The 22,020-nt window shown below is 34.4% G+C and overlaps 1 protein-coding gene across 3 annotated transcripts in view; it reads left to right on the top strand.

The window, feature by feature from the left end:
- Nucleotides 1-22,020, top strand: part of LOC110445108 (serine/threonine-protein kinase BRSK2-like) — a 144,005-nt gene that overhangs the window by 90,072 nt on the left and 31,913 nt on the right. For all 3 annotated transcript variants that reach the window (XM_021489505.1, XM_021489507.1, XM_021489506.1), the window contains exons 3-8: nucleotides 3,568-3,653; nucleotides 7,818-7,958; nucleotides 9,546-9,662; nucleotides 14,118-14,151; nucleotides 19,964-20,032; nucleotides 21,371-21,517. In XM_021489505.1, coding sequence (XP_021345180.1) covers nucleotides 3,568-3,653; nucleotides 7,818-7,958; nucleotides 9,546-9,662; nucleotides 14,118-14,151; nucleotides 19,964-20,032; nucleotides 21,371-21,517 — 594 coding nt within the window. The remainder of the gene's footprint in view (nucleotides 1-3,567; nucleotides 3,654-7,817; nucleotides 7,959-9,545; nucleotides 9,663-14,117; nucleotides 14,152-19,963; nucleotides 20,033-21,370; nucleotides 21,518-22,020) is intronic.

Here is a 22,020-nt window from a genome sequence, read left to right on the forward strand (position 1 = left end):
GTTTTTCCTTGTGGCCTCTTTCTTTGCTTAGGAGGCTACCTCGTCAGTACATGTTTGTTTTTGTAGTATTGTATATAGTTAGCTTATTGTGTTGAGTGAGTAGCCCCTGATACGCCAAAGTATAAGTTTATATTTTCTTTTATCTTGCTATCTGCCCCATTTAAATATCTCGAATTGTAATAAACAGGTAAACTGTTGTTTCATCGTTTTTGTTGTGTATAAATTGCAGGAAATAAATGTTGTTCTCATTTTCAAATCGTAAATTTGATTTCAAATCACGTTTTTTTTCTTTTCTTACATTAATACCAGTTAAAAAACAATGGAGAAATCCCAGTCCATCACATCTTAGTACACATATTGCATACTAATATAGCTTGGACGAGTTCTCATTTCAGAAGTTTACGTGCATTTTTGGTGGAGTTATGCAATCAGTTCCTTTTATTTGTACGGTAATGCTAGAAGCAATAATGTTCAACATATATTACAGGTTTTTCTGTCGAATTTATTAAAAGCGCTGAGCAGGCGACACATCAACTCCTGTGGAATTCTTGTTCTGAACATTACTGTATGTCAGGTGTTGATTTAGATTAAAAACTTGATTAAAAGCCGATCATTTTATTAGTGAAACTTTGCTTATATTGCCAACATATTTCAATTAAGGCCCAAATTGGCCTTTTTTATTGACATTTCATTTATACCTTTCCGTCTTTACATTGCTAAATCTCGTTATGAAACCAATTTTTTAAAATACAATTGGTGACAGTATAATGATGTTTTAATATCATAGTTAGTCCTTTAACCTGTCAGTAGAACTGACCAATTGTTTTTCAGCTCAGCATTCAGTCTATAATGTCACAATATCAGAATGTCATTTGATTGCGATGTTTTAATCATACAACATTAGCAGTGTTGCTACCCAGGGATTTTAATTGCTAGGTATTAAAATGAAAGATGAACAGCTAGACAAGGAAAGTAATTCAAGCAAGAAAAAAACCTTTTATGTTGCTTTATCTTATATGGGACAATGCTTCCGCCATAAAGTTTGATCTGAGGTGGAAACCTTATAACTATATAAATGGTGCAATTGTTATCTATACTTTTTAGTTTACAACTGTATGGTAACAATTGGAAGTGTTGTATAGGAAATCTTGTTGATTGTTCTATACATGTCAGTTTCAGGAAGGTTTTAGACTAGATCAACAGGTCCAATGGAATTTTTTCATTGAAATCTTAATGTAAAAAGTTATTGAAAAATTAATGGAAAAAATTGAAAGATTACAAGTTTTATAATCGGAGGTTTGGTTTGGTTTAGTTTAGTATTCTTTAATGTCCTATCAACAGCTATGGTCATTTATGGACGGCCTCCCCTGTGTGCTAGATGCATTCGTGTGGTGTATGTGTGTGTGTTTTGGGAGGCTGCGATATGTTCATGGTTGTCTCCTTGTGATAGCGCTGAACTGATGCTACCCCACTGAAACATACTGCCAAAGACACCCCACCCAGTCACATTATGCTGACAATGGGCAAACCAGTCATCCCTCTCCTAAATTGCTGAGCGTTAAGCAGGAGTAGAAACTACCATTTTTACAGACTCTGGTATGTCTCGGCCAGGGGACAGAACCCAAAGCCTTCCTCACAGGGGCGAACGCTCACCTAAGGCCGAAAGTGAGGCATTGTCAAGGGAGACATTAGGAAGAAGAAAGTTGTTTAGAAAGAAGAGAAAAGTTAAGATACCAAATTTAGTTGCCTCTTAAGATCATGCAATGGGGGCAGCAGGTACAATTCTTATGCCCTACCTGCAGGGACTTATAATCGGAGGGCACATAAGTTAGAAAACCTGGTGCTTTAGAAGGCCCCATACTTCAGTTGCCTCATACAATCATAATATAGGATATCAGCATGCCAGTTCTTCTATCCTGAATCTGCAGCAGAATTATAATTTTATGAAAAAAAAACCATTCAAAATTGAGGAAAATATCATGCACTACTAATTAAGATTTCAGGAAATGTCAAGTCTTCAATATTCAATATCTGATTCTTGGTTATAGAGAAGGATGGTACAGTGTTTATTGGTGAAATTGAACCACTATACAAATGGAATATATAATACTGATCAAAAACCTGTAGTAAATTGTGTAGGCGTTGTAATCACTATAAAACTGTGGCCATATTGCTTGTGACCCGGAGGGCCGCAAGTAAATGTTTGAAACTGTTGCACTAGACCAATATGTACCTAATTTCCTTAGGATTAACACCACTGCTGTGTTCCCAAAGTACAGGTATAAAATGTGCACTCTATTGATGGGGTCAGAGACAGCACTGCTAGGGGGGCAAGATGGGCTAGGGACCATGGGGTGAAATAAAGGTAAATCTTTTTAAGCATATTGGTACTGAAAGACGGTAAAGAGATTTTTTAACCAACTTTGATCAGGGTCTCAGTTGTTATTTAAAGAGGTTGTTTTTCATCGGGGCAGAGAAATTGGACTTATGGCCATGGTAAGTAAGTAAAACATTTATAAAAAAAAACTACTATTTGAGAATGGTTGAAGGGAAACTAACCAAATTTGATCTGCTGCACCTTTTGGGCCAAGGGAACTCAATGTTGTTTAATTGAATAATGTGCCCCTGTTTTTGGGGAGAAGGGCAAGCTGAATTATAGAAATGTGATTTAAACATTTAGATTCTCCAGGGTTTATAATTGTATCAAATATTAACAAAAAATGGTGCAAATCATTATCTTGAGACCATTTCTGTTCTGGCTTATAAAAAAAAGTTATTTGGCATCTATTATGTCTCTTGGCCTTGAATAGGTGAGACATTTCCTAATTCTCACTTATCCACTGGCTGATATCACCAAAAAGGTTATACAAATGTTCCTCTTGTAGTCCTGATTAAATTTGTTACATTTCGAACCAATTCACGATCAGAGATTGCCACTTGTAATCTGATTGGCTGCGACAAAACATCTCAGCTTCCATCAGGTCAATGGTAACCTACTGTAACCTTGTTTAAAAAGTAACATCATGATCCTGAGTAGGTGCTGCTAATTTAAGGTCGGTTTGAAATCCATAATGACCAATCTGCTGATTGTCTCAGTAACATTTTTTCCAAATCTCCTTCCCACCGAATTGATTCGGATAAAAGATTATACAATTGTTCCTGTCAATGTTTTTATGCATTGCTTTTTGTAATCTTTTTGACAAAAAGTAATCTGATAAAGCTATTATGGTCTCAAGTTAGCTGAAGATAACAGAAGAAAAAAGTGATAAATACGAACCCCATGGGCCTCCTGTTTAAAAACGTTTGTTCTGCTATAATCTGTGATAAGATTTTGATTTAGATGGATACACTGTTAGGTATTGCACACATTCTTAACACAACTTGAGTATTAGGGATTTATTGCTCACAGAAACAATTTCAGGAATTACACACTTAGTAATAGGTCTTACCCTTATTTATAAACATTGTGCTTGTAGATTGCAAAACTGTATATCAATACTAATTGAATATTTAATTTGATTATATGTCTTTTTGAATTTTAATCAAGATTTTTTCATTTCTTTTCAGGTGGAAAGGGAGATCGCAATAATGAAACTTATAGAACATCCACATGTATTGGGCCTATACAATGTGTACGAAAACAAGAAATACTTGTAAGTATGTCAAATACACTGCATATATATACCTAACAATAAAAGTCTAGCAATACACATTTTGTTTTTACAATATATGCAATATATTATATGAATTTCCCGGTGTTCAATTTTGGAATACAATTTCATTGGTCAAGTCTAAACCACTTGAAAGCTGACCCCTGTTTCAGCATGTGAACTCCACAGGGGACAGAAAAAAATTGCAACTGCACGCCATCTGGACTAAAAACAAAAGATACAAGTAATTTGGCATTTTATACGGCAAAAGCTTTCTAACCCTCCCACCTCATCCCCATCAAGATTATGTATGTTAAGATGTTTCTATATTTCCAGGTATGTTTAGGCGCTTGTTTCACTTTAAAGATGTCTTGTGGCGCTTAATTGATAGACCGCACCTTTACTCATCAAAAATGCAATCTGAAAACATTTTAATCGTAAAATATGTTAAATAAACTTTCGGCCATCCAAAAGATGAGCCAAGTTCCGCCAATACCTTGTAATTGTGTCATTTTCTATGAGTAAACAGAGCTTGCGGTCCTGTAAGGAGGTGTGAGGGTTTAATATCTATAGAAGTGCAGTGTAAAAATAGCTTATGCGAAAACGGGGATAGGTTAATTACAAAATAACACCCTTAATTATAGGAATTTTGAAAGGAAAAGGGGCAGGCATTACCATAAGTTATTTAAATGAACTTTTAATCAACAATTATCAGAAAGGTATTGAAATATGAGTAAATTAACAATAAAAGTCTAAATGAGGTAATAAGCCATGGTATGGCATTCATTGTCTGTACTTCAATTTGTTTTCTTTAAAAGCCTACTGGTCAAGAACAGGCGTAGCAGTTTTAACCAAATTTAGCATGGACACTATGGGGTTAGATTTCTCTAACTTAGAGGTAATGCTCCCCTCAGGGCAGAAGGCTGAAAGGAAACGTCATTAATTCTTTAAATGACTGTGTCTGTCAGTCTGTTCATCACTTTGTCTGGGGCATATCTTAGATACTGTGTCACCTAAAATTGTAAATTTTGTATGCAAGTACCTCTTGGGATATTAAAATGTCATGTGCTAAAATTGGGTCCCATATATTCAGAGTTACTGCCCCTTGTTCACAGCAAACATGGTAAATTAATGTGAAAGACTACATCAGTCATTCTGTCAGTCGGACTATGAATCAGTTGTCCTGTGCATGTCTGATCTACTCCGTTACCTAAGATTGCCACATTGTGCATGACAATAAGTTTCGGGAAGTGTTACTGGTATATACTAAAAATGTGTTAAATATTCTACAATATACAGAGTTATGGCCTTTTGTACAGTGTTGAAACTGAAGTCATTGTCACGATAAGAATAATTCTCAAAGCACAAATTATAGAAATTACAATTTTAGAAATAAATCTGTGAAAGAGATAAATTTAAAATAAAAAGCATTATTTCTTTAAATACTGTATGCAGAGTTACTCCCCTTTATTTGAAATGCAGTGTACAGTGTTGAAACTGAAGTCATTGTCACGATAAGAATAATTCTCAAAGCACAAATTATAGAAATTACAATTTTAGAAATAAATCTGTGAAAGAGATAAATTTAAAATAAAAAGCATTATTTCTTTAAATACTGTATGCAGAGTTACTCCCCTTTATTTGAAATGCTATCCAAATAAGGCAGTAGTAAAGTCACTTTATACAGAGTTACTCCCCTTTGTTTGAAACACTATCCATGTAAGGCAGAAGTAAAGTCATGTCAACTTACCATGGACACCACTGTGTCTGAATTAGTCCTGTTAAAAAAGCATTTGTAAAGTGTGAGGTGTTTGTATCCTTGTGGTAGGAGAGGGGTTGTATTACATGTCGGCTGTCGACTGTGGTGGAGTTAGTGGCCATGGGGCGACTCCCACAGCGATAGCTCTGTCAGTAACATGCTCCTCAATTTAAAGTTTTGCTTTTAAAATGCCATAAATCAACAACACTGCAGGCTAACTCACACCAAAGTAAGAATTGCTTTCAGCAGGTTGTAGATAATCAAATTGATGAGTGAAACACAGACAAGCATTTATTTTTACTTTCTTTCTGGAATATGTGTATACATGTATGTAAACAGTATATGTTACAAAAGCACCAACACCAGTCAGTTTGTGAGGTCTAGAGTAGTTGACAGCATTAGAGCCCCAGCTTGCTGGTAGAGGCAAGTTTGACTCCAGCATTGGATACAATTTGTTTTAAACCTCTATGCAGGATCTTAATGATCCCTGTCCCAGTTCAGGCAACATACCAGAGAATTCCACAGTAGTTGTTGGCTAGCTTGGCCCTGAGGGCCATGTGAGCTTATGGCGTGGTGCATTATCCACTGTCCATCCGTCAGGTGTTAATTTTTATGCCCGCACCATAAAATAGGGGAAGGGGGTTCTATAGTATTGCCCTTGCCCATGCAAGTTGATGCTGAGATGGGCTAAAAAGTATGGTAAATACTTAGTGTCCTTGTTTGACTTTCAAGGTGGCAGGGGTCTTTCAACATTTTTTTTTGTATGAATTAGAGTCATAGATACTGATATTTTGCCTGTAGTGTTATTTTAGTTCAATTTAAAGGTTACAAATGTGAGATTAACTCATTCCCCCCCTGAAATTTCATAATAAACAACTCCAATCTCTTCATTGGAAGAGTTCAAACTTGTCTTCAGGGGTGAATGAGTTAATACCAGGTGAGTGATACAGGCCCATAGTGTCTCTTGCTTTTTACTGATTATCTTTAGAATAGCTTAGCAGATCTGAATTTGTTATATAGTCATTGATGTATCAAATGAAAAAGATTTTGGCAGCTAATACAGAACAGGTTCCCAACTTAGTTACCAAGATTACAGAATACAGTATATATTTGTGCTAGGTATGTGGTTTAGTCACACATTTCTTATCATTACTGGGTCAGCGATTTGTCTTCCCTTTATCACTTGCTCTCGCATCGTGGAAGAAATGTGGAAGAGAACTCGGTGTGGAATTCTGTTCCCTCCAGATTTATCAGGTTCATATCATAGTTTTAACTTTATTCCTTAATAATGACTGCTGTAATCACTGAGAACAGGTTTTACCAAAACATCATTGTACTAAGCACCTTACAATATTATGTAAGTATATATATAAATACTAGTTAAGAAAGTTTGATTGCAGAGGTTACCTTTATCAGAATAGATAAAGTTATGAATCAAGCATTGATGTTCAACAAAGAAAATCATTTGTTTAACTCGTGTTCTAGATCAAGAAAATAGGAAATTTATCTGGAAACACTTTCTCTCTAAATAGTTAATTTTTGTCAGCGATGATTCATACTGCTAGTTATCTTACATCTAAGTTGTTTTTACCCCTCCCCCACCCCCTCCCAATTTTTTTTCAAGTCTTGGAACAATTTTTTCCTGTGATATTGCTGTGATTTCTACAGAAATGCTATCTTTATGACTTATTAGATGATTCACCTCTTGTGCCAACGCCTCCTTGTCTGCAATATAACGGTCTATCTTCACATAAGATACTTTAAACTAGAGACATCTACTTGATGGGGTGGTTATCACTTATAAGTGTAAAATGATAAATAGCATACATTTAATCAACTGAAAGATCGACTTAATTTTATTTTTATTTTAATCATGATAAACAAGTTGAATATGACCTACTTTCACTTTACATATATTTTACTTATCAGCTACATATTTGTGTGCCAACACTTCCTTGTCTGTGAAAATAACAGAGTATACTTTAAACAAAAGATTTAACTTACATGAAGGGAAAGTTTCACTTTTGAATGTAAAACTGTTAATGACATATATTTAATTATCTTAAAGATCTCCTTATATTATCATGACAAACAAGTTAAATGTGACCTACTTTCACTTTAATTATATCTTAATGGAAAGCTACATATATTTAGATTACAGTAAAACTTAAAAGACCTTTTTTTTCTCTTTTTTTCTATGGAGAATGTCATTTCATACTTTGGTTTTTTATTGGATTTTTTTTTTTTTAATTAAACAATTTTCAGATTTAAAAAAAAAAAAGCATAAGATTATATATTATAACACATATAGGTGTCTTACTATGATATCTAATGTTTATAGTTTCAGCTTTCTGCTTTCATTTTACATATATCTAATACTAGAGCATGTTTCTATTTTCATTTTACAGATATCTAATATTGGAACATGTATCTGGAGGAGAGCTGTTCGACTACCTCGTGAAGAAGGGCCGCCTCACACCCAAAGAGGCACGGCGATTCTTCAGACAAATAATTTCAGCCCTAGACTTTTGTCATAGTCATAACATATGGTAATACTGTTCATCCTGAAACTTCACAAATGTCTAATACCGGTATTCATAAGTTATTGCGGTGTTTTGTCAATAGGCATAAAATTCTGATTGAAGCTCTATTAATTTTAAGTTAATTATATTTCACTTTGGGGAACCATTACTTTCTTTATCTAAAAAGAAATTCATGTCTGAAGAAAGTTATGATAAGATGTCTTATCCGACCTTAGAAAATTGTTAAGCTTATCTGGAACTGCAAATGTTTCACTGTATTCTTAAGACTCAAGTTTACTTGCGAAAATTTGTTGAGATTGATAAAATTGTATCTTTGTGTAGCGAAAATTTGTTGAGATTGATAAAATTGTATCTTTGTGTATCAAAGGATTAACTTAGTTTTCCATTAAAAAGAGCACAGATACTGATTCGTTTGGGGTGATTGAAACTACTGTATACTGGAAAATTTCGCCAAATCAAATATTCGCCCTTTGTCGATATAAAACCATGTTTGCCCAGTGTTAATTTTGCCCGTCGTATGTAATTACTATATATATATATCATGTACAACTATTTGCTTTCATGATAAATTTGCCCTCTTTGGAGAGGCGAAAAAGGCAAATGGGAAAGTGCGGCAAAAAACAATTGTTTTTAAAGATAAATGGCGAAAAATAGTCGATATGTGGTCATTGAAGAAGAAGACTTATATAGATATAGGGTTGACTCGTGCAAGGGGTATAGTGATACTGTCTCATCTGACACCCTGTGGAATGCAGCATATTGGTCAGATTGACCTGTCTAATCTGACATCGACTGGGACACAAGACACATTAGTCAGGATCTTAGAATACAAAGATCTCATTTGAAATTTTTCATGAGAAATAGAATTGCACAAGCATTTTGGATTATACAGGATATTAGAATGCACAGTGCTTTGTTTAGAGAGGTTCCAGTCTGTTATACAGAACAAACAAGTAACCCTACACACATTGACGTCACAAATGTAGCTTTGAGACATTAAACTCATTGTGTGTGGGTTGGAGAGTGTTAACCTTATTTGGTGTGGGTGGCAACTGTCAGTACTGTGTGACAAGGTCAAATCAAGGTCATCTCTTGGGATGAGAGAGATTAGATACTGTTAAAAGCAAATTACCTGGGGGAGATATGTTGTATGCCAGGCAAATATTGAATATAATTAGAAGGAACAAAAACAATTTTGATGGAGAGTCACTTTTGGGACTAGATTGCTGAGGGGAGAAATATTTTCTGGAGAATATTATCACTTTTTCAGCTAAAAGCCATTATTTATGCTTTTGTTTCAACTTAAATTATTTACCTCTGTGAAGACCAGGTGACTTGGTGCTTCAGAAAAGAGGTAAAGGTAGAGAGTATCAGTACGGTTTTTTGTATCTCCAGCAAAGAAAGAGTTCCAATTTGTTCAACATTATTTTGAATTCAGAGTTGCTGGACACTTTACTATAGCAACGAGTTGGGAGGGACTCTTTTAGGAACATTGAATTTTTGAAAAAAGAAGGTTTATGGGGCCTATAAATTAAATTGTCCTCGGAACGCCACTGAAAGTACCGTGATAACTGTTTGCATTTTTGTTTGCAGTCACAGAGACCTGAAGCCGGAGAACTTGCTGTTAGATGATAAGAACAATATACGGGTAGCAGACTTCGGCATGGCCTCGCTTCAGGTGGAGGGTTCCATGCTGGAGACGAGTTGTGGGTACGTGTTCAAGGTCATAGGGATCTGTGTTAAGGTCACTGTAAATGTGTCAAGGTCACAGTCATCTTTTTGAATGTTTCTGTATGATAAAAATCAAATCTAACAAGATGAATAGGTATGAGTCTTTGATACATTTTATTGTGTCGGTGTCAATTTTAAGGTCGTATTTGTAAATGTCAAACAAGGTAAAAGGTCACCTGTATCTTTTTTTTTTTTAAATATTAAAAAAGTTGAAAAAATATATAACCTTCAACTTGATAAAAGAACCATATTGAAAACTTAAATCATTGCATGGCATACATACGCTGTGGTAGTGACGTTTAAAACATAATGAAGTGCTAGCTAGTGCTGCTTTAAGATTAAAGGAAAAGATCTTTTTCTAACCAGTAGGAAGTGGCTAGGATTCAAACTATAAAACATGTACATTTGTAGTTGGACCCGATCAATAAAATCACCAGCTTTGTGGGAACTCAGATTGGTGCTGAAGGCATGACAGTAAATCAATACCGTATTTGACTTTGTAAGTGCACCATGCACATAAAAGTGGGGTTGAACTGGAATCTTTAAATTTGATTATAAAAGAAATTGTCCATATTAAAATCTGGATAAATCTTCAAAACTTACGTCCAGTAATGTGCCTCATGAAAAAACAAAATTACGTGTATTTTAATTTATTCAAGATAATTATGAAAATACATGCATACATAAATGGTAAATATTCAGTGCATGCAGTATTTTTTTTTCTTTTCGCCATAAAAGTAGTGTTTTTAGTTAAAACCTTAGATATGAATTATGCTTCCAGAGTTCAGTCAGTACGTTTTGGAAATCATTTATGTTTTATCAAGGCATATATAATGACAGAGTAATTTGCAAATTTTTACAATTCAATAGGTACCTGCAGATGGTCTGCCTTAAAAAGTTATTGACATTTTCAAAACATTTGTGTCCATGATGATCACAATGACTGGAAACAGATCACATCATATTTCCAAGGATCGACAGTGAAGTTCTCCCTGACCAAAATTAGTCTTTCAAACTGTTGCCCAGTTGGAAAGAAATTGATAAAAAATATGGGAATATAGCCAGAACTACTTAAATATATGAATGATTAGAAAGATACCATCATATAATAAATACATGACAAACAGCAGTATAAAGTAGGTGTGGGCTTATTACAGGTACATGTGTATAAAATATGGTAATAATAAGACAGGTGTGTATATTAGGTTGGCTAAGGTAGGTAGATTTAGGTAAAGCACTTGATGAGACAAAATGAATTCAGCTGACACTATTGGTATAACCAAATTACTTGTTAGAATCTCATTGTCTTGATTAGCTATCTTTGTTTATTTGATAAAGATTGAAAAACTCTTTCCAGTTACGATTGATTTCCAGAATGAACTCTTTAAAAAACAAAAATATGATCATTTTGTTGCCAAGGTATGTTCTGGGGGTTTTACTGGGTGTATTGAAACTCAGGTATTAAAAGAATATCTTTGCCTTCTTTTTGGCAAAACAACGAAAAGATATATACAAGATAGGGAGGAAGCTGCTGATGTGTTTTTGGCAAGGGATATTGAACTTCAGATAGGTTTGATTCAAACTTGGAACAATGTCAGCCTGCTGTAATAAACACATTGTGATATAGTCTCAAACTACTTACCTGATATTTTAATTACATAAAAAAAAACTTGATCGAGATTCCATAGGAGTAGTCTGTTGTTATATCTTAAGGATCCCTGTCCTACTGCAGGTAAAACACTGGAGAGTTCCACTGTAGTTTTCCATATATACAGTAACCTCCCCTTACATTTATTTTGGAAATAACTGGAGTTGGACTGAGCTAAGTGACTACCATTGATCATGTAGCTAAGTTGGTTAGTGCGTCCTTGTTTTGATCAGAGGTCAAGGGTTAGAATCCCTTTGGGACATAATGCTGTAATTGTTACTCTCAGAGCACTGTTGTCGATTATGTTTTGTTTATTATCATCTTCATTATTTTTCATTCAAGTCCCACAAGGTATGAGTTTCTTTTCAAAATTGATATGTTAAAGCCATTTTCAGGCCGGCAAAAATGTTTCCAAATCATCATTACATCATTTGGCAGTGGTACAAGGATCCTTAATTATGTTCTTGCTCACAGGCTAATATGTATTGTTTAAAAAAGAAAATCTTTATTAGTATGCATATTTATGTGTATCTGTATGAGTTATAATTCATATTTATCTGAGTACCGTCCTGTGTCTATTTATCCGAGTATCACCTATTTTTCTTAGTACGGTCACTCAACAGGTTGAGGAAAAGAATAGGTCTGCTGTTTCCTACTGCATGTTAGGACATAAGAGGTGAATACAGTGAGACCCTCCTGCATAATAAGGAGTTTTCCTTTGAATCTCCTTACAGGGACATTGTAGAAGCAAACATTGGTTTGCTCCCTCCATAAATCGCATCATTTAAGATCTGTATCATTTCTTTCCTCTCTTTCCTTTTCTTTCTTTCTAGCGTCATTTCCCTAGGTTTCCATCTTCAAAGGGCCCCACACAGCTGTTCCAAGATCACAAACAAACAATCATGTGCATATTAACCCAAGTAGGATTTTGTATATATTTTTCATCTAAGTATGGTTTTAAATGTATTTATCAGAGAATTGTTGTGTTGCGATTTATTTTCATATGGTCTTATGACATAATTTTAAGAGTAGAATATATATAGATATATACTTACAGACACAGTGTAGTATTGAATAGTAAGTCTCTACATATATAGGATCTTACACAAGTTTCCATAGAGGATCGCTAAATTGAAAAATTTGTAATGAGTTTCATAAATTTTATATTAAATGGTAACGAGTGTAAGATTCTTTTGATCACATAATCGAGATTTGTGGCATTTATTCGTGTAAAACAACAATTTTCTTGCAACCTCGAAATGAAAAAAACCACCATGTTGACTCCAGTGCGTAAGTCTGTGACGACATGTACTTGTCCTAGGCGTGACGTCACAATTGAAACAATTGAATTTTACAACCAATCACATGGCTGATAGGTCATATTACATGGGTTAATACGCAAAAGTATATGACATGGGTATATTCACTGGATAACACAGTACATAATGTGATAAAATGAAATATAAAAACTACAGTAAATTCTCGACATAGTGCCCCTTGTTTGATTACCCATCTCGTTTATCGCCAATACATTTTAATGTCTTTCTTGTTTTCTTAAAAATTCTTTTATACATTTCCTTCAATTTATGGCCAAGCCCTATTAATTATAACGTCAAAACTTTCTATGGACAAATGGTGGCAATATATCAAGGTTTTAGACATACACAAGTATTTTATTTGCTATCAGTTGAATCTTCCGTCACAATTATACACCCACTTCTTTGTTTACATGTAACAAAAAAGAAACAGCTATAATTATTAATGTAAAATTGGACTTGAGTAAGTCTGCTTGATGATAGGGATACATTGTTATAACTAAAAATAAGCAGACATAAATTGCTTTAGTAGTATAGGATATTTATCAGTATATTTTATCTATGAATATTTATATTGCATTTGAAGGTCTGTTTGAATGCGGAGAGAACAGCTTGAACAATATTCTGAATTCTGAACACAAGAAAAATGTCATGTTAATGCTTTCCTTAACAATTATTTAATGAATAACTGCATTCATATTCTACTGCCTTAATAGGTTAAGGCAAGGTACAGAAGTTTGAAGTCTTTTATCTATGCACTATATGGACAAGGTTTTGTACATAAATGTCAAGGCCATGCTTTCATCTATTGACACAGAGGTCAATTAGGCCCAGTATTTATACACACGTGTCAAGGCCATCCTTTTTACAGAGGTCAAGGGCATGTCTTTATCCACAGAGGTCAATATTATTTATTTATGCACGGTATTAAGGCCATGTATATATTGATACGCAGAGGTGAAGGCCATGTGTTTATAATCTGGGTCAGGGCCATGCATTTTTACACAGGTCAAGGCCATGTATTTTAAACTTTGTCATGTTTTGATAACCTGAATCAAGTCATGCTTTTAAATACAGAGTTTAGGTCGTGTGTTTAAACACTGGGTTGAGGTTATGTACTTATACGTTGGGTTCAAGACAATGTGTATATTTACTAGGATTTAACAGGTATCCTGCTAGTGTAAGATGTATAAGATATTTTTGTTAAGGTAATGATATTGTATGAATTTATAAACTTACGCATATCAGTCATGTAGCTGCATTGTTCCTAATTACAATATTGTATTCTGTAACATTCTATAGTTTTATAAGTAGTATACAATATACAAGTAGTATACCGGTATACAATAATACATAGTTACATACAAATACACATTTAATCTTTTCCCATAGAGGAGTATGCTGAGACCTATATATATAATTACCTGGTATACATTATAGAATGTAATGTTATACTTTTACGATACACAGGTCTCCTCATTATGCATGTCCCGAAGTCATAAGGGTAAGAATAACCAATAAGAATGCATGTTGTAGATATGTTGTGTTGTCAGTCCTGTAAAAAACACTATTATTATTTTCCTTACATCAAATTATTTGCACCTTCCTAGATTAGTATTGTGAAAAGATCATTGTTATTTGGTGTGTAGAATGATCAGATCTTAATCAAACTTTTTATGATGACCAGTGTGTCTTAAGTTTTACATGTTGTGTAATGACCACTGGTCAGTGTTATCAAAGTCTGTGCTGTGTGTGCAATCTGGTGTTTGCATCTTAAGCATGTCTGCTGTGTTTACATAGTCTGAACAACCCTACTTTTGAATGTGTTGAAAGAAATATAAAAACAGCAAGATCACCTCATCGGGAAAGATCACTGATTTAATGATTGAAGTATTCAAATGAAGGTCAAGGCCACAGAAACCTGAGGTCAAGGGTCAGTATCAAGAAAAGGTCAAGTGAAACAGCTAAAAGCAGAAGTAAAGATTTGTGGCAAGGTAAAAAGGTCAAAGTTCAAGATATACAGGTGAATTCTCAAGGTCAGATGAAGGCAAGCTTATCAATATTGAAAAAGGTGTGTGTATTTCTCTCTATTCTGTAGATGATTTTGTGATGTTGCATGATAAATGTTGTATGTGGATGGATGAGTGGGGTCGTCAACACTGCATGGGATTGTGGTCCCTATAGGACATTATCATTACAGTGTAGTGAGGGAGGAACGTGGGCTATCACAGGCTCACAGAGAATACAGGTATACCTGTCAGTTTAATGTGTAGCAGAACTGGACAGGGTCAATCGTCGATGACCAGGTATCTCAATTGTTCAGAACGCCAATCTAAAGTTTGAAGCCAGAGGTTCAATCCCCCTACAATTTTCCTCTCCTAATACAGTGGTGCCATTGATCAACCCTTGATTCAAGTACTGAATGTAAGCTTGGCAAGGGAGTACCTGAACCTGGGTTGTAAATATTGTTGTTGGGACAAAGATTAGAAAAGGATGGAAAAATGTAGCTGAACTGGACTGGGTCAATCGCTGGCAACCAGTTTTCTCAATTGGTTACAGCATCCATCTGTCTAGAGTTTGGAGATCCCAGGTTCAAACCCTGGTCTGACTGTGCATTTCTTTGACCAACCCTTGTTTCAAGTACACTTACTAGTTGTATGTTTGATAAGGGAATACATGAACTTGGGCTGTCTTCAGGAGTGAAAGGAGGGAAGAATATAACGGAACTTCACTGGGTTGGTTACTGGTCACCAGGTAGCTTATTTGGTAGAGTGTTTGCTTGAGTTTGTAGGTCCCAGGTTCAAATCCGGTTCTTGTCATGCATTTTGTCTTCTCCTGTTTCAAAAGTAATTAGTGGATACCATACAGCTTATGGTAACTGATTATCAGGAGGTCTATCATTCTGTCTGTGCATCGATCAATTTGTCTGGGGCTCAATATGTCATACATTCCTTGTCCTGTACTAACCAGTTTATTTTTATGTGAGTACCTCTTGGGACGATGTAGTGTTATGTGTTGCCATTTGGTCTCATGCCCCACTGTGCACAGAGTTATAGCCCTTGGTAAATTTGTTATACCAAAGATTATCTGGAACAAGGCTACCATGCCATTTCACCATAGTTCGTCAAACTTGATATGCTTATGGATTTTAGGATATATATTATCTTTATTGATGAGTCCGTAACAACAAGGCGATGTCTACAGCCTTTGACTGATGGGGAACTATGGATTGCTTGCAATACTTTGTCTTGTTTTTTACTGTATTTATCCTGAAACTAGTCCAGAGGGCCAACACATAAATTCTGACCTTCAGAACCCTGTGAGCTTATTGCAGAAAACTGAAATATTATTTGTTAACATTTCTGTTGAAATGTTTTTGACATGGATGGGCTTAATATCAGGCATGGGTTTATTTCGGTATAAATATGGTATAGAAATAGGAACAGGATCAACCACGGAAGTTGTATTTTGTGGAGGTTTATTATTGTTATATTTGCATTTTGACTAGAACTCCTTAATTCTAAACACCAGCAAAATCTTCAGTGCAACTATACAGTAGTACCCATACTGTACATCTCCCAAGAATCAAAAATGTTCATTTTATGGACACTCTTGTTACCGGTTGAAAATATAACTCAACACAATTATATTAGTTTCAAATGAATTTATTAAGTCAAAATAGAAAATCATTTTCGAAACAAATTCCACTGTATATGACCAATATCTAAGTGATCTGTTTACTTGAAAGTGCAAATCTGTCAATGAAGAAGTACATTGATGTTGTTTCGGATAATGAACACATTCGGATTAATATACTTGTAATAAAACATTGTTCTGGCATAAGTACAGGATTTATTTGTAATTAATTGTATGGATGCTTTCCATGAGATGATAGACTGATAGCAAACAAAGACAATATAAGCTTTCATTTCCTATTAGTTTTGAGCATAATGTATTGTGAAATATGCATAAAGCAATTTATTTACATAGTTGTGTAACCGTGGCAACCAATTTAATGTGAAAATTCATAATTCATATAATCACTATTCACTTTTACTCAGAGTGCAGTTATCAAAGAAAATTATATTGTTTGATACTTCCTTTTGCATTGATGTTATGACAAAGTAATTTTACTAAAAAGATAATTATTACATAATACAAAAATAAATTCAAACCATGTTTTTTTTGTAAAATTGATGCACTCACAGGTAATGACATTACTGTGTCTGATTTTGAAACGTGTGCTTCACTGATCAGGCACAAGACATTTTCAGTTTTCAAGAGTTTGAGTGAACATGATCTGTACTTGATGGCACTGCCGTGGAGAGCTGTTTCTCGGATCAATTTACTCCCAAAACTGTCAGGACCTGGAGTAAACGCCACTTTATATGGACATTTGAAAAATTAAAATTACCACCTTTTTAAATTCGATCTCATATTTTTGATCCAACAGGAAATAATGAAACCAAAACAAGCTTAACACAATGTTATGTGTTGCATCATGTTTTCATTGTCATGAACTTGATTAATGTAATTGTTATGATAAGAGATGTAACATAAATCAAGTTCTCCCAAAGCAACATTAGCTGACATGCTACAATATTAAACCGTCATCACTCCAATTACGTAGATGTCTTCATAACATTAGCTTATTACAATTTGACAAGTGAGATTTTTTCGTGATAAAACTAGAGGTAATACTTTTTTTATTTATTTTCATTAATTATGAAACAATTTATTTATTTCATATCAACTATGAAACCAATTTGTCCACCTTATATTAATCATTCTTGCTAGCCTGGATGTTGGTGCATGATGGGTGGTAATGTTGGAGGAAACCGGAGTGCATGGCCAAGCAGGTGACCTAATACCTTTTCACAACTGATGATCAGGGAATGAAACCCTGGCCACCTTGGTGAAAGGCAAGCTCGCTATCCGATGTGCTACCTGATCACCCACATTTTGATTGTGATGTCAAAATCATAATATTGAAGATATAAGATCACACCTGTATGAAGAGACCACCCTTGGGAGGTCCCTTAAGTTGACACTTACCATAGGTGGTCACTTAATATATATAGGTGGTCTCTTAATATAGGTTCAATTGACTATAATAGGATCTTTCTCTACCTTGAAGGTGTGACAAATAAATCCCCAACCAGAGGCCGGTGGTTATTTTGGTTCTCTAACCTGAGGCTTTGCTCAATAACTAAAACTTGATGTACTTATAATCTAATGATATAACTACATTTTTGCAGTTTTGTCTGTCTTATGGTACAGTTGTATAACTACAATTTGATTGGCGTATACTGTATTAATTTAAAACAGTTCACTGTGGTATGACTGACACATGTCAAATGTAAGCAATTTAGTAAGACTTATTATGAAAAATTCATTTTTACACAACCAATAAAATGTTCTATGTGACGTTTCGATGACTAGTACGATATGTACACTGTCACCTTCATCAGACAAATGACCAGTGAAGCGTATGCACCCAAAGGTGTAAAATGTGTTGGATGACTAGTACGACTTAGTAAGACTTGCTGCCCAAATGAGAAAGTTCTCCCTATAGCCCAATTTCTCAGTCTAGTTTGGTGCAAATTGTCTGCTTGTGCCGGAGGGTCTATTTTATTGATTGGCTTGTGTTCTGTGGGTTGCTTTTGATTGGCTGGGCTGTCCATTATTTTAGTGGTCTGCTCTGCGTTTGTTTTGTATGAAGATGCACTTCACACTGACTGCATGTCGGCTTCTGGAGTCAAAAGTAGAAAGTCTGTTACCATTATTGCATCAAGTTTGTTGTTGGCATTGTCGGGCAAATTTACCGCAGTGAAATCAAAACAGACAGCAAAGAGGAGGACGAAGTGTTTCCTTCTCCTTTTCTTCCTAAAACCAGAAATTGTTGTGAAGTACCCAATGATATAAAGGTTGTGCAATCATTATCTTTGGTTTATTGTTGTTGTAACACTGTCATGTATGTATCCAAAATGCACCATCTGTGATATTTGAATCCGGAAAAATATTTTTCTTGCATCATTTTTATTCATTTTGGATGTATTTTATTTGTTGTCATCTGTGTTGTTTAAATTCTTGGTTATGAAAGTATTTTCATCATTTCCCCTACCTATAGGGTATTTAATCAAATATTTTAAGGTAAATGTATACTTCCTGTGAAATATTTACATAAAAAGAAAAGGAAAAGTTTTGAGGAGACCAGCCAAAGGAAAATCAGCATAAGGTGATCTGTCATACATTTTGTGCACTGCATAGATTAGCAGTGGCAGTGATTTCTTCCTTTATTTGTATTTTAGAAGTTTTTCTGCAATATTAATTTTGATAATTTAAATTAAAAATGCACCACTTGATGATCCAAAAACAGGTGAATTTTTACAAGTATCTATCTTTTTGATATGTGATTAGTAAACATATTTATTGTGAAAGCTGATGCAACCGTTTTTAGCTCACCTGGCCCGAAGGGCTAAGTGAGCTTATGGCATGATGCGTCGTCCGTCCATCGTCCGTCCGTCTATCGTCTGTCCGGCGTCAACTTTTAGTTTAAACAACTTCTTCTGAATAACCCAGAGGCGCAGGCTGATGATATTTGGCCAGTAGCATGCTGGGTTGAAGGGCTACCAAGTTTGTTCAAATGAATGACCTTGACCCACTTTCAAGGTCACTGGGGTCAATGTCTTAAAATCTTCAAACGACTTCTTCTCAATAACCAAATGGCCAAGGGTACTGAAATTGGGCCTGTAGCATGCTGGGATGAATGGCTACCACGTTTGTTCAAATGAAAGACCTTGACCCACTTTCAACCTAATGTCCTTGTTAGACATTCAAGGTCACAGGCATCATATGTTTAATTCTTTTAATAGGTTCTTATGAATCAAACACTGATATTCTGCCTGTAGCTGTATTTAAGTCCACTTTTAAGATTACAAGTGTGAGATTATTACCAGGTGAGCGATGCAGGCCCATTGGGCCTCTTGTTCTGTTTCATTCTTCAAAATTTATGTTCCTTTTTCGAGTCATTAGCACATTCATATTTATTCTTTATTTCTATCATTAGTTTAATAAAGTGAATTGTCACCAATCTGTATTACTATATACTTCAAAGTAATTATTTAATGACCCGCCTAAGTGAATAAAGCTTTTTCTCTGGGTAATAATTCCTTGTTTGAACCTCATAAAAAGTCAATAACTGTATAATATTTCCTGTCATTGACAGGCTATGTACACATTTAATGCCATGTCTGCGACGGAGACTGAAGGATGATATATCTTTCTATGTTTTATTAATGTGTTGTCTGTAACAGGGTGAGAAGTATGATGGTAGGAAAGCTGATGTCTGGAGCTGTGGAGTGATACTTTATGCATTATTAGTCGTAAGTAGACATCGCTTCGTCGTTAAACAGAATTACTCAAAGTTTTGCTGTCAAAATAATTGCTTATTCAGTATAAAGAAAAACCCTGTCACAGAACAGAAATACTCTGTTTTTGTTATCAAATAATTATTTGTTAACTCAGTGTAAGGTAAAACCTTGTTAACAGCACCTTCTGTTCTGGGAAATTATAAGAGTACATGATGCCTTGAAAGTAAACATGTAAAAAAAATAGTAAAAACGACTCGAGGAAATTTTGGAGGATTTTAGAGGATTTTAAAGGAGTTAATTATAAGCATATTTAAATGTTGGAGGATTTTGAATGATTTTAAAGGGGTTAATTATACGCATATTTAAATGCTGATTTCAGGTCCTTATAACCAGATAATATAAAAGTGTATATATACAGTTGTAGTTCAGTATGGTATTTATAAAAGCAATATATTGTTTTTGCAATCATTACATCGACTACACTGTAGTAGAAATAAAAACAAGTTTCATAGCCTGTGTTACGGTGTACCAATTTGGGAACTAATCATAGCCGAAAAATGGACGAAATCTCACTGCGCATGCAAGTTTAGCGATCTATTTTCAAAAACAAATAACTTAGAATCAAAACTTTTTCTGAAAATGAACCTCCATGTGTAGTCTTTGTCAAGAATCAAGAAACATCCCAGATACAAGATCTGAATTTTTAAATATCATTGAAAACTGTCAAAATTGTACAAATTGTGGTAGTGTGACGTTACAGTCTAATTTGTATCAAATGGACAATTCAAAGCTGGTTGTTTAATATAGTGGTTGTAAGATAAAGTTTGGACATAATTCTTTTTACAGAATTCCTCAAAACCGACCAACTGAACTATAAATAAAGTCAAGAGATAATTATGACAGTAAACAAACCATTGAGAATGAGACCAATTGTCATTTAACCTCAGAACAATAGATCATAGGAAACTTTAATGCTTAAAACTACTTAATATACAAAACTGTATCACATATTTCGAAACATTTGTTTTGCTTTCAGTTTTTGTTTTTGAGAAATTAGATAACTGTTTAGCACTGTATCAAGGTTTTTATAAAATGAGTTCTTAATTGATAAAGTGAGATATTTCAAAAGTTTATTTATTATTTAATATTTCAGATTTTTCACTGATTTAAATTTTAGTTTTTAAATAAAATAAAAGTTACATTTTGTCCTTTTCTTATATGAAGCAAACCCAAATGACTGAATTGAAGAAATACAATAACCATAGAAACCTTGTGACAGCAAGGTCAGATATTTGACCTTGACAAACTTTCTCCTGCTGTCTGTGATAAAACAATCCTTTTCTTTCCCAGGGTGCACTTCCATTTGATGATGACAATCTTAGGCAGCTTTTAGAAAAAGTTAAAAAAGGTGTGTTTCACATTCCACATTTTGTCCCACCTGACTGTCAAAACTTACTACGGGGAATGATAGAGGTAGACCCACATAGAAGACTAACAGTAAGTATGACTCTATCTTCTCGTTCTTTTACCATGCTATCTATACTTGTAACCTTCTTATTACCTCCCCTGTTCGTTCTTTGGACTGTATCGTTGCTAGTGGTGTCTTTGTAATGGTACTACAACATACAAAAACTGATAGTATCTTAAAATGTTACTACTATTATATTCCAACAAATGATAGTGTCTTGAAATGTTACTAAAAAAAATACAACACTGGTTACTTTATTAAATCAACATCTTAAAAGTGTCTTGTAGTGTTACTATTACATATCAACATTTGATAATGACTTGTAATGTTACTATTACATACCAACATTTGATAATGACTTGTAGTGTTACTATTACATACCAACATTTGATATTGACTTGTAATGTTACTAAAACATATCAACATTTGATAATGACTTGTAATGTTACTATTACATACCAACATTTGATAATGACTTGTAGTGTTACTATTACATACCAACATTTGATATTGACTTGTAATGTTACTAAAA

Source organism: Mizuhopecten yessoensis, unplaced genomic scaffold (genome assembly GCF_002113885.1).
Source record: "Mizuhopecten yessoensis strain PY_sf001 unplaced genomic scaffold, ASM211388v2 scaffold8653.2, whole genome shotgun sequence".
Lineage (NCBI taxonomy): Eukaryota > Metazoa > Mollusca > Bivalvia > Pectinida > Pectinidae > Mizuhopecten > Mizuhopecten yessoensis.